The sequence below is a fragment of the Fomitopsis serialis genome (genome assembly GCF_022376445.1).
Source record: "Fomitopsis serialis strain Sig1Antser10 chromosome Unknown B0H18scaffold_75, whole genome shotgun sequence".
In the NCBI taxonomy this organism is placed as follows: Eukaryota; Fungi; Basidiomycota; class Agaricomycetes; order Polyporales; family Fomitopsidaceae; genus Fomitopsis; species Fomitopsis serialis.
In genome coordinates, this window is record NW_025955035.1 from 69,859 (window position 1) to 82,434 (window position 12,576).

The window sequence follows — 12,576 nt, forward strand, 5'->3', positions numbered from 1 at the left end:
CGACAGGCCTGGCGGGACGCGCCAATGAGTCCACGCATGCCCGCAGACGCTTCGCCTCAGACGTAGCATGCCAATGGGTCAGGCCGACACGACATCGAAGCCGACGTCAGGCGTACGGGAACAACACGAGGTGATACCGAGCGTGGCGCGGACGTCAAGGTCACTGAACATTGACGAAACGGAACGAACAACCGAGATGCGGCTGAGCGGAGACGAGAATGCGTTAGTAGGAGACGTGTCTTGCGCTTGTAACTAAAGCATCACCATCTTATCGCACCACTTCTGGCAGCGTCAGGAGAGACTTGTCAGACAGCTCCAGACAGGCTAACATCATACCCGGCTCTGACAAACCACGTACCTCGCTGAACAGCAGCGTGGCGGAATGTCCGTTGCGGATTGGGAGCTGGCCTGTAAGCGCACGGCTCAAAGAGCCGTATGTCAGTACAACTTGAATGCATACGGTCTTGTATGTACCGTCTTGACGTCACTTACAATCATATGTACACCGGATCCGCCCGGAAGGACCGTTGTATCATCTGGAGTGCTGTGCACGCTTAGCAAGCCTGGCTCGAGCGGTCTGCTGACGCTGTCGCTGGTCGAAACGGTCAGGCTGGAACGGCAAAGACCTGGACACCGCTATGAGACACCGGATATATGCTGCATGCTTGGGTGCGGGGTGCATCGTAGACCAATCCGATGAGCCGCCACACGAAGAAGGCCGATGCACTGGCACAATACAATACTGAAGCTTTGAATGGTCGGCCATCGGCCCATGGTATGTTCGTATCAGAACTACCTACACTTCGACGTGAGTCAAATGCACAGACTGAGGATGCCGATAATTCATCACTCACACCCACTGCGTCGTATTTCGGGCGTTGGTATTGAATATTGAATATTGAACAGAAGCACGATATCCTGTCGATCACGTCGGCCTTCAGCTGCACCCCGCCTACGTACCTAGCAGCATCCGAAACGTACCAGTGAGGCAGATGAACATAGCTCCGACAGCCGGGACCCGGGGCAGCTTCTGCACGAGCTGACAAGAGGACCGAGCTGGTCCCCTTGAACGTTCGACGTTTTGACTGTCTGATCAGGATAACAGTGAGCGATTGGGAAAACCGAGACCTGCTCAGGAGAATGCCCAGGTCCGCGGATGCATCAGAGGAAGAAGAGGCTTCGTCTCATATCGATTCGCTGGGATTAAGACGGGCTCGAGTCGGGGGTTCCGGCGAATCCGGTCAACAATGGGGATCGCGGAACGATTCGTCACGCCCTTTCGGGGACGCTGGCCTGGAGGCAACCGTTCCAGCTCTGGCGGATACGTCTTAAAATGCTGGATCAGGACAGATGCTCGCAGTGCTTCCAGCGGCCGGCCGTCAGCCGTAGCCCATATCCGCGCGCACAGGCACGCCGCCACGGCCCGTGGTTCCCATTCCATACTGTTCGCATGCACAGCCAGACAGTCAAGGCGAGGCGGCGAAGTCGAAGCTTTTGGGGCTCCCGGACGACGGTGTGCGCGGCTGCTGAGAGGCGACGGTCGTCGATGCGAGCCGACAGACTCGGGCCCATGGGCGGTTGCGTCTTGCCAGTGCCCAGCGTCTTCGCGTGCACCTATCAATCGACTGCTTGCAGATCCGTCGCAAGAAGCACGGAGCTGCACGTTCATCGTTCAGCGCTCAGCGATGAACTGAAGCCATGAGGGTGACCGGTGACGTCGGTCATTGCTGTGTTGGACTCATTGCTGGCAGATGTGGCATGCTACAGAGGAGGCGAGAGTCGCGATGTCCAAGTTGCATGAGGCTACAGTGGTGCTGCTGCACGCATATCTGGAGCCTTGCAGTAGCACCCGATTATGCGTTAGCATCTGTGTCATCATCCAAGACCTGAGAACCGAACTGGCCTTGTCATGCTAAGTTGGGTCCCGAGCCAAGTACTGACATCCCAGACCAAGTTCGCTGCGCTCAGTCTAGTGGCGTCGACGGTCACCAGGTTTGTGTGGCGTGTCACCTATGAGTCGTACATGCAAATAATCTTGTTCAGCATAGTTTTCTTGGATGCAGGTCAAATTCCACTTACCAGTGGTATATGAAGAAGGTGCCCAAGACGTGGCATCACTGGGATCAGTCCAACTATATCAACGAGTACTCACAGAGCGAAAGAGGACACGCTGTGGCAACGACGGAGGACGTAGACCAATACATTTCGAGAACCGCCGATGCCAGACGGAAGCGCCTCGAGGACAGTCGGCAGCTCTGGCCGACGCCGGGTTCTGTAACGCAACGCATTGCCACGTCAGGCAGCGGGCCATGAGATCGCGCAATACTTTCAGAAATAAGCTATAACAAATGGAAGAGGATCAACAGGTCTCCACTGCACGTCGCCGCGTATTCTCTTTCGACGTCAATCAGCGGCGCCCCGCCATCCCACAAGGACACGTCTCGTCGCATTTCGGGGCCGGGACTCACGAGGGCTGTGTGATCCTGGGGTGCAAGTCGTACAAGAGATGATGCATCCTGCCTGGAACGCAGTGTGGGCGATGCCTTCTCAGGGACCTGGGCAGACGGTGGCTTGTAGATCCATCATGAGAAGTACAGCTGAGTGCGTCCTTTTTCGTAGCCTGGTCCGTGCATTCAGTATAGTCGGTTCAAACCATGCAACACAGATCCAGTCTGAGTAGCTCAGAAGAGTCCCCGAGTCCGCAGGTTGGCACAGGCACGGACTAGAAGTAGAGAATGCGTCCGGCATGTGGGCTCGAGCGTGTGCGAAGAAGGAGCGCCGCACTGAGATTTGTGCGATTTGAGCGTCGACGCGTCCGAGTCGACGCGTTCCACCGACCGGCGGAGGCCGAGTCCTTCTGGAGGAGCTGGTGAATAGTGATGCCCCCAAATTGCTCGTACTTGAGTGCAGGCTCCACTGGCAGACGCGTAATGTAGTATGGCCGTTTTCGTCGGGATGGGCGTCTTGCCTTACCGACTGCGCGCTGGTGGTCGAGCGGTCGTCACCTGCGTCGCTCATGACCCTTCATGGCCTCGGGGCTGCCAGCGAGCGGTTGCTTTTCGTTGTCGGCGCCGCTTCCTCCGATTCTGAGGACATGGCGGCATGGGTGACGAAGAGCCTGGGCGAGAGAAGGGATGGAGTGTGCGAAACACGCGCTCAGTTGGCCGCGAGACGCGTCCGGGACGCGTCTGTAGATGGGCGTCTCTCCACCTTGCCTCCGCGAATGCAGCTTGTCTCTGACGCTGAGCTGAGGCTTGTCCGGCAGCAGCATGCAGACTTTGTTAGCCTAGACGTACAAGCAACGAATCCCATCAACTTCAAAGCTGCTTTTCACAATGCTGCGAATGCGGAGACGCGTACTTACAATGACAGTATTACATTATCATTAATAGGACCAGTACTTACGTTAGCTACTTCAACTTCTCGCTACCATCATCACTGCTCGTATGCTTCCTGTTGAAGTACTATCCGCGTAACGAAGGCCGCAGGACACAGAAAGATGGCGAAGATGACACCCTAAGAACCAAGTCAAACCGTCGGGGAAACGAGCTGCAGCGTCTTCAGAGCGCGTGTCAGTTCATACGCAGCATTCGGTTCAGTCATGACCGAGATCATATCAGTATCCCGAAAGCACTCCTTCAGATGTTCCGCAGCGCCAGACATATGAGCGATCATGGCGCAGGCAGCATGGAGGGTAATGAGACGGGGATGGGGCGGGGGGATGGTCGTATTGCCAACAGTGGCTGTTTTAAAAGTGATTCGTTGCTTGATGCCAACGCTGGAGCGTAACCGCTCGCCCCAATAATACTGCACATCGTAAGTATCCGGGATGATGCCTCCTTGTCCGTCCTAATGATGGATCAATCCAAGGACATGAACAGCAGCCGTGAACGAACATACATCTACCGCCGTCAACCATAGGTCGAGCTTGTCATATTCTTCGTGGGGTGCAGTTGCGGCTGTGAACGCGTTCAGGGGACTGTTGAGAACGTTGTCGCTAAGGATGTCGCGGGAAGAGAAGCCTCCAAAGCGCTCGATGATGGCCCCCGCAGTCTTCGCCCACTCGAACTGACGGCAGACGAACTTATCAGGCACAAAGAGATCACGACATGGAAGAGACCAATACCTTAGCGCACACTGCTGGGGTGGTTCCGGCAATGTTCTCCGACAGAGACTGGCTTATGATATGAGCCACTCTCGTCGTATCGGTCCTGACTCCAAGATCGATGATTAATGTGTTGTCAGAACGCGCTGAGTCGAGGTCGACGGCACCGGTGAAGACACAGGAGTGGTTGTCACGATACAGGAGCTAGCCCAATACTTCAGCACAACAACAAGAAGGCCGACAGACACTTACGAGCTGCCGTAAGTCCTGGGCAGTGATTGACGGCTTCGGGAGTAGATGCTCCAGATCCTGTGCAGCCTGCTGGAAGGCAATCCGGGGGCTTTGGGTAGCTGAGACAGAAGGGGTGGGGCCTTTGGGATTGTAGACTGGAGGTACGTCAGAGGCCGTAATGGTAGGTAACATGCTTCTGAGAAACGCACAAACACATATCAGTCCATACACATACAGATGGGCGAGCCCAGCCAGCAGTTCGGGGTCGTCGTTACATCCAACGATTTCGCGCACTAACGCATTGCGACCCTCATCGCTAGGAGCAACGCGCAAAGCCCATCCTAGCACGCGTGCAGCAACCCTCGGGCTGAGGTCATTCATGATGCCCTCGGAGACGTCCTTCTGCAGCTGCGCGGCGAACGTATTCCATCCTTCGTGTTGCTCAAGCGAAAGGCACTGATTATATGCCTCCCAAATTTCATCGCCGTGTTGATAAGGATTGGGGTGTAGAGCAGTAGGGTTGGGTTTTCTCGTCAGCGGCATGGTGGTAAAGACAAAGTGTGCTGCGATCCAACTGCCACTGCTGAACGTTGAACGTTGAACATCGGCGACGGTGGCGCTCGGTAGCGCTCAGCCACAACTGTACTATATCGGTCCGGGATCTCGGCCAGGTCAAGGAACTCGGTCAGTCGAGCCTATGCAGCGAATTTCCAGTCTGTTTCTTGTAGTAGCTATACCGGTCGATAGCTGCAATCGAAACGAACACAGCGACATAACTCTTGTCCGAAAATACCTAGCCGTTCTTGAGCAATGCATGGGTGGCCGAGGGTGCCCGGCCGACCCAACCCGATATAGTAATACAACCGGAATGGAAAGCCCGATGCTTGGCCGAGGTAGCCTAGCAAGGGCTAAGTTCAACTCTGCGAAGCTCAACTTGGGTCAAGGTCAAGCAAAGCAGCCAAGTTCGTAGCTTCGAAAGGATACATTATAGCCAAGCAGGCGATATTGTACAAGCGGAATTCCGGATATATGCAAGAACGTAACCATCGGTGTATGTTACGTGCAGAAGTGAACAGCGGAGACATGCGTTGAGGACAATATTGTCATGACCGAGAACCCGAAGAAGGCCGTGAGTGAGGATATGCTGTAGAATAGATAGTGAGATGGAAGAGTTTCGTAAGGACGTAGATGCAGCATAATGTCATGACGTTGTATATCCCACCCAGAAGCGGCCGGGTAGCCTCCTGGATCACCGTCCTGGCCACACCATCTCTGTCGTCTTGTCAGGCGAGCTCGGCTCGTCTACATCATCCATGCTGACAAGCACACCGTCTGCATCCAGCTCTCCCGTTACAGTCTCGTCCTCGTCGACACCAGACGGCCCCTCAACAAGCGTACCCGTGCTCGTTGTCCCATTCTCTGGTACATTGAGCGCGAGCTGCGGTGTCCGCACGAAGGACTGTGGTGGCGGAGTCCGTGGTGGCATCGGGGCCCACACGGGGTATAACGACGCAGGTATGATCGACGATGTCGGGGCTGCGTCAGGACTCGGGGCACGGTTAGGCGCGCTGGGCATAGTAGATGGCAGTGGGTACGGCGAGACAGGTCTCGGCGAGGCCGTGTATCTGTACCCGTATGTCAGTGGCGGCGAGCCTGGTCTGCTTCCCGGGACCGGGGTCTGGTCCGCCTGGGCGTGACCGGCGGTATGCTTCGCCGCTTCTGGGAATGCGTACGCGGGGGAGGAGGAGACGTGGTCAGCAAAGAAGGTGTAGAGGTAGAAGCTTGAGGATGTGCGTGTACTGGAAGAGGATGCGGATGGCGGTCTCCGGTTACGCCAGTACTGCGGGCCTGTGGGGCCTAGAGGACGGGGTGCTGGCGTATGGTTGGATGCTGAATGGGAGAAGAGGCCTTCGGATGCTGCTTGGCAAGGGAGGTACCGTGTACCCAGTGTATTTCCGCTGTGCATATAGATAAGTCTCAATCAGACCCTGACAATGAACCCTGAGCTACTCACCATACCGCACACGCGATGCCTTCCCTCACACAGCCGCATGCACTCTTCATCATCTTCGCTACAACGGATCTCTCGAAGTAGTTTGCCTCTAAGCCAACCACGATGTCCGAAGCCTCCTGCTTGCCCACCCACAAGCCGCGTGGGCCCTGCGGAAATGCGCGCATGTGGACCAATGCCCCACATCCGTTCGACCTACGCTCTGTGCGCTCCGCCCCACGTGTGGACGGCGAGCCTGCTGAAGACACGGGGAACAACGAGGGGCGATACGGGTGCCCGAGGAGCTGGCGACAGAAGATGCATTGCTGTCCTCGCCACCGCAGAAGAGCACGAAGCCTTCTTCATCATCATCCTGGGCGCCATCTGCTCGCCCTTCATCTAGCTGCGTTGCACCAACACCTTCAGCGCGATCATCACCCGCCCATTCCCTCCACTCTCCTCCGTTGAATAGTTCGTCCTCCACAGATGGGTCAGGGGGCCCCCATCCCTGAGAGGGCGCCCACATCGCTGGTTCGACGACAAACCTGCTGCCTCCGGAAGGCCGGACGGCGGGCGGTAACGCGTTACTCGGTGGTGATGGCCTAGGAGCACCGCTTTGTCCATGGTCGATTCGCATGGCTCCTCGTCGGCGTAGACGTGAAGCTTCTCCTGTACGGACTAGGTCGGAGAGGACGATGGAGTCGTCGGCGTCGGTAGGCTGAGGAGCTAACTGAGTGTTGCGCCGTCGGAGCTCGGGAGGCGGGCGCTGGATGCGTTCAGAATGCCGGCGGTAAACCTGGGGCATGTCACTGAAGTAGCAAGAAAGCCAGCTAGTAGTGGTAGCAAGGACCCAGAGAGATATTCGTAGGGGTCGCGTAGGTTGCGCTGTGGGTCGTGAGCGGGCGAGAGTAGGTTAGCGGTGACGGAAAGGATAGAGTAGTGGCGTGGAGAAGGCGAGGCCAAGCCGACAGGCCTTAACCCCGCACTGCTGAGTCAGCATCATGAATCCGTGAACTTCGGGACAACCCAACGTCCATTTGGCTCCGCGATCCTCCCTCACGCGCACGCTCGGTCCTTCAAGCTGTCTACAAGTCCTAGCAAAGCGTCCCTTTACACACAAGAATGCACGTCCTCTGTGAGCCACCAATCCGAGGACAGCCGTCTTCGCCACGGCCGACATGGACCGAATACAGCAATGCAATCCGACGCTGCAAGCCCGGCGATTGAACGGTGAACGAACGAATCCATGCGGGCAAGGGATACATATATTGGTGCAGTTCTTGTCATATGAGGAAACGAAAGTCCGTTATCAGAGCTTACTCCGGACAGCTCGCCTCCGATGTCCTCTCGGACCATCGCTCCTCCGGGCTGACCTCGCCCTCAACTGTGATGGTTCGGGCGCCTTGTCCGGATCGATACCCTCTTCCCGACATGCTTCCCTGAGCAATGGATTTTCCCTCAATTCGTACGCAATGCGCCCCTCTTGCGACGTCTGGTCCGGCGCGTAGACATCGAAATCGGGCTCTCTGCCGTAGCCTATGGTCGCGACGCGGATCAGTACGCCGCTGAAATGAGCGTCAGCTCTCATGATCTTTCGCAGGCTGCGATCTGATCAACACGTACGCCGTGAAGCCAAAGATCGGCTTGGTACCTCCCGCTTCCCTACCCGTGAGGAATCGGTGCATCCGGATTTTGCCTCCGCCCCGCCAGTCAATGTCATGATAGGTGTGATACTTTAGCTCCAGCATCTCGTGCTCGGTAGCAAAAGGCGGTTCGGAGTGTAAAAGAGAGCCTATAGGATGGGAGAAGAGCGAGGCGACTTCAGGGGCGTTCAGTATGGGTTTGATAGTCTTGTCTAGCACAAGGACGACGACCCTAGGATACACTACATCAGGATTGGGCAGCGAAATCCATGGAAACATAACATACGGAGTGACAATCAATTGTCCCGGGCTACCAGCCACGAAAGGCTCCAGGATACATAGCAGGGGACTTTCCGGTGATCTATGGGAAGACCTATCTGTTGTGTTCAGTCACGATCATGGATGCGTGATAGATGGACTACCTCTTCATACGCCTCCCTTCGCTGCAACAGACATCAATCTCGGTCTACAGGTGGGTGTATCATGCACTCACAGCTGTCTGCTCGATGGTGCGGTCGCGAGGCTCCCACTTTCCGCCAGGTAACGATGTGTCGCCAGCATATGTTCGCAACGTAGACGCGCGACTTCAAGTCAAGTAAGGACCAAACATGTTGAGCTTTACATCTCCCGAGTAGCCACCAGACTCACCGACTCAGTAGCACGTAGAGGTCGCCATGTCTCCCGACGAACAACGCAACGAGTACCGCCGCCGACCTAGACTTCGGATACTGACCCGGAGCTTGGGTGGTCGGTAATGGAGCAGGTTGTGCAGACATCTGACAGTCACATTCAGCTGATGAGTACGTATCAACCCATGTCACCACGCCTCTAACGTACTGTTTAGATTCCGGCTTGAGACAGGTATAGGTGCGTTCTCCAGATGTAAAGTGGGTCGATGGAAGTGAGTAGGGCGCTGCGCCTGGTCTTGAGCTCATGGTGTCCGTCCGGAGAGTAAGTAAAGACTCCGGCTGCTGTGGTCATGAACGCAGCAGACCCATGAGGCGCGCACCCTGGATTTTGGCAACCTCATGCATTCAATCACGGGATGTGGGGCCCCGGCGGCCGATCTCGATCGGGTGCGAACCAGTTCCTTCAAAGGAAGGTGCTGTGATTGAGTTACGCGCACACGTGATCGCATCTTACTGAACGCGCTGCCAGTGCCGCCGCAGTGAAAGTCTTCTAAGGAATCCTGAACGTCAAGTAACTCCATCGATCGATTGCCTCATATATCCGTGTGGATGTGGTTTGTATCTCACATTCTTTCTCATCTCTCTTCCAGAGCCTCGATTTCCGCAGACAGTCATGATGCGATCGATGCACCGCAGTGCACACCTGTACAACGTGTAAATTCACGAGGCAGCAGATACGAGGTTCTGTATAATACAAGACGCGCATAAATAGATACTAATCGCGCAGCCTCTCCATCATCGAGCTAGCGTTGCTCCCATACATATGACACCCGCTACACCTCCAATGATCCCAACAGTCAACCAATGCGTCTGGTTCTCGATTGGATATACCACGGAGATACTGGTCGTTGTATGCACTCGTGGGTGAGATACAGCACAACGCCCGTAACGAATGCGGCAGTGGCCCACACCAAGAACACGAGCGGAAGAGACATCACGACACTTCGTCTCTGCATCACAAGTCAACGTCAACCCGAATCGCACGCAGCTTGATGGCACGTACAGATATCACCAAGAGACCCTCACCACCGACGTGAACCACCGGATGTTCCACTTCCGCTTTGTACCGGAACAGCGCGACTACGGCCGAAATCATACTGGATGCCGAGAGCGCTATAGCCACGAAGCCCGCCAAACGGCAAGTGTCGTCCACACCAGGCAGTGAAATGAACGTTACCGAGGCGCTTAACACGAATGCAGCCTTACGGCGTCATCAATGAGGGTGCGTGTGATATTGAAGAGAGACGCACCAGCAAGCAGGCGCAGGCACCGATGACGAGCATTGGACCGGCACTACGTACTCCGCTTTCGACGTCGATCCGGCGGTGGCGAGAGCGGTCGGTGAAAAGGTAGGGGAGGCCAAGACAGAGGCAGGCGATGAGGAAGTCCACAGCAGTCCGGCCCAAAGGCGTGCGCCGATGCCATCGGTGAGCACCGCCCTTGCTAGAGCTTGTGGCAGAGGCTTATCGGGGCGGAAGTGATGTTGCTTCCATTGCGCTGCACATGTGGTCAGGACGTCTAGCAGGGCTGATACACTGACTCGAACGTACCAACGTGAAGCAGCACGCGAGCGACGATCCGGTTCTGAACCAAGGACACATCCGAAGGCTCCTCGTTGAACGAGCGGAGCAACCCCATCAGCTCTTGACATTCCTGCGGTGCGAAGGGAGGGGGTGCAGGTCGGACACCAGGCAAGAGATGTTCTATAGATCATGTCAGCGTATGCACAAGAACGCTCGATGTGGACAAGCAGCAAACCTGTATACGACCACTGGAGGACTTCCATCGCTTCTGCGCGACTATCGGCCGTAAGAGGTACATGTGCTGGGTGCGCTTCCACATACATCCAGTATCGGTATTGCATATCGAGTCCTAAAAGATCTTGTGAGAAAGTGTATCATCACAAACACTTGGATACATACGGTCATCATCCCTGAGCCGATCTTGTACAGTCGTCGCGGGAGGCTCGCTAGACAAGACTCGAGCCCTGTGGCTCACCCACGTCTGCACGAGCTGGAGATCCTGCCCATTCGGACGCGCGTCTCGGAGCCAGAGTCCCAGCCCTCTGGAGGCATCGCTGCATCCTCAGGGAGCTTGCGGTTGACGTACTCCGTGACGGCCTGGAGCTTGGCTGGGTTGTGAAGGTCGATGTCGGCGACGATCCGCTTCCCGACGTGGACGTAGTACGAGGAGTTGTCGGGGAGTATGTACTCTGTCCAACCAGACATCCCGATGACTGAAGTATTGGCAGTTGTAGGGGCGACCTCTGGGATGGGGAAGGATACCGAGGCGTTTGACTTGACTGCGGTGTATCCTTTGATGGTGCCGCTGGAGCCAGGGCTGGCTCCGCGCCCTAAGAGCGGCATTCGTTCGCTGCATAGTTGTTGAGTATCCGAAGTATACTCGGAAGTGTCGCGCATACGCACTTTGCCTCACGCTGTGTCTCAGATTCTACAATCGTGGCGCGTTCATTGCCAAGACTGTACCCCGAAGTTCTGCCTCGAGGTTTTCTACTGTTAGAATGAAAGATGAGCAGAATGCCCTTTGAGATGCACGATGACTGACGCCGTCACGTACCTCGAAGCAATGACATCTCTCTGCGGTGGCAGCGGGAACGTGATAGGCGTGGGCATGTCAGGACTAGAGCATACATTCTCAGAGTCATCCCGCAACAGTCGTGTGAATCAACGTACGCAGGCGAATTGATGCTCTCAATGGGGAAAGTGCCGTTCTCTTGATGTACTGCTTGTTGGTAGTCGGCGAGTCTTCGTCAGCTGGATCTGCGAAGGGGTCCTCAATGGCAATCCTACCGCTGTCGCAGTTAGTTGACCCATGATGGAGGCAGGTAAGTGCATACACTCACCGAACGCTAGGCCCAGGGCTGCGCCCACGCCTGACGTCGTCATTGGGGTCCATTGAGACCGATACCCGTCTCCTGGACGAGTTCACGATGACTTGGCCATACGACGACGCCATGGACGACTTGCTCGGCTTGTTCGACAAAGCGCCAGTACGAGGGAGCTCGGACGGTATTGTCTGAGGCGCAGACTCCCGGTAGCAAGGCTCGTGTTAGAACGACGCGTTGGCATCACCACGTCGTCCGTCCACGCAAACGCTTGAGCATCAGTAGTGCGAGCGGGCGTTGCCTCCGCATGTCCTTGGTTAACGGCGACGACGGCCTCAGGGGGAGGAGTCGGCTGAGCAGGTGGCTGAGGAGCGGTATGTTCTTTTCCCTGCCAGTTGGGATTCCGCGCGTCGTCATCGCCCCAGGCGAAGTAGTCGGGACCTTGTTTCTCGGTGGTGGCGCGCTCGGCACTGGAGGCATCGGGAGCGAAAGTGACTGGTTCTCTGGGCTCTCGACGAGGCTGTCTGCGACCACCGCAGTCTGAGCCATTGGAGCCGGCGCAAGCACGGGTGCAGGTACGGGCGCAGGTGCAGACGCTGGTGCCGGTGCTGGTGCCGGTGCTGATGTCTGCGCTGGGGCGGGGCGGGAGCAGCTGCAGCTACAGGTTTCAAAGCCTCCGGAGGGAGGTGGGGGCAGTCGCCACAGGCTCTGTAGCCGGCACGGGTCCAAGAACCTGAGCAATGGACGGCTCCGTGCCTGCACTGGGAGGTCCAACCGGAGGGTTAGCCAAAGGTGAGGGCCCATGTGGTCCAAGTGCAGAAGAGTCCTGTTCTGTCGCAGCTGCTTCTCGAACAGGAGACTCGGCGACAGGACTGGGCATGTTCTCGGAAGGAGTCGGAGTAGGATCGACCTTGAGCTCGCTCTTCGAGTCTGACTTGCGCACTGCAGAACCAGAACGATTGAACAACCAGTGGATTTCCGTCGCATCGCGGTGCCCATACGAGAGCGCAGTGACCGACTAGGCGATGTCGGTCGACTGGCGCTCTCGTTCGCTGGAGGTGTAGGCGGCAGAC

General features: G+C 56.5%; 4 protein-coding genes across 4 annotated transcripts; all 4 read right to left on the reverse strand.

Annotated features, from left to right (window-relative positions):
* Positions 1–3,363: 3,363 nt before the first annotated feature.
* B0H18DRAFT_1026718 (uncharacterized protein) lies at positions 3,364–4,879 on the reverse strand (the record flags this gene model as incomplete). Its single annotated transcript, XM_048029830.1, has 5 exons — positions 3,364–3,849; positions 3,901–4,068; positions 4,127–4,309; positions 4,358–4,532; positions 4,572–4,879. The coding sequence occupies 5 exons, from the start codon at positions 4,877–4,879 to the stop codon at positions 3,529–3,531; spliced, it is 1,155 nt and encodes a 384-aa protein (XP_047889730.1). The 3' UTR covers positions 3,364–3,528.
* A 706-nt stretch (positions 4,880–5,585) lies between these two features.
* On the reverse strand, positions 5,586–7,131 carry B0H18DRAFT_1086571 (uncharacterized protein; the record flags this gene model as incomplete). The annotated part of the gene is made up of 5 exons (XM_048032058.1): positions 5,586–5,638; positions 5,666–6,294; positions 6,351–6,631; positions 6,679–6,725; positions 6,747–7,131. The coding sequence occupies 5 exons, from the start codon at positions 7,129–7,131 to the stop codon at positions 5,586–5,588; spliced, it is 1,395 nt and encodes a 464-aa protein (XP_047889731.1).
* Positions 7,132–7,383: 252 nt separating this feature from the next.
* Positions 7,384–9,006, reverse strand: B0H18DRAFT_625232 (uncharacterized protein). Its single transcript, XM_048038829.1, has 7 exons — positions 8,807–9,006; positions 8,622–8,745; positions 8,463–8,553; positions 8,392–8,412; positions 8,256–8,342; positions 7,950–8,201; positions 7,384–7,891 (listed from the first exon to the last, which is right to left on the reverse strand). The coding sequence occupies exons 2-7, from the start codon at positions 8,743–8,745 to the stop codon at positions 7,636–7,638; spliced, it is 831 nt and encodes a 276-aa protein (XP_047889732.1). The 5' UTR covers positions 8,807–9,006; the 3' UTR covers positions 7,384–7,635.
* Positions 9,007–9,393: 387 nt separating this feature from the next.
* On the reverse strand, positions 9,394–12,383 carry B0H18DRAFT_1086572 (uncharacterized protein; the record flags this gene model as incomplete). Its single annotated transcript, XM_048032059.1, has 9 exons — positions 9,394–9,499; positions 9,532–9,608; positions 9,662–9,859; positions 9,909–10,120; positions 10,209–10,361; positions 10,417–10,530; positions 10,581–10,723; positions 10,768–10,922; positions 12,357–12,383. 9 exons carry the CDS (start codon positions 12,381–12,383, stop codon positions 9,394–9,396), a joined length of 1,185 nt encoding a protein of 394 aa, XP_047889733.1.
* Between the last annotated feature and the right edge of the window lie 193 nt (positions 12,384–12,576).

What these genes read in the sequence shown, in the direction of transcription:
- B0H18DRAFT_625232 (XM_048038829.1), bottom strand. Translation starts at nt 8,745, where the DNA reads ATGTCTGCACAACCTGCTCCATTACCGACCACCCAAGCTCCGGGTCAG. An exon ending in CGACCTCTACGTGCTACTGA is followed by an intron (nt 8,554 to 8,621) that starts GTCGGTGAGTCT and finishes CTTGACTTGAAG; the next exon opens with TCGCGCGTCTACGTTGCGAA. An exon ending in GGACAATTGATTGTCACTCC is followed by an intron (nt 8,202 to 8,255) that starts GTATGTTATGTT and finishes AGTGTATCCTAG; the next exon opens with GGTCGTCGTCCTTGTGCTAG.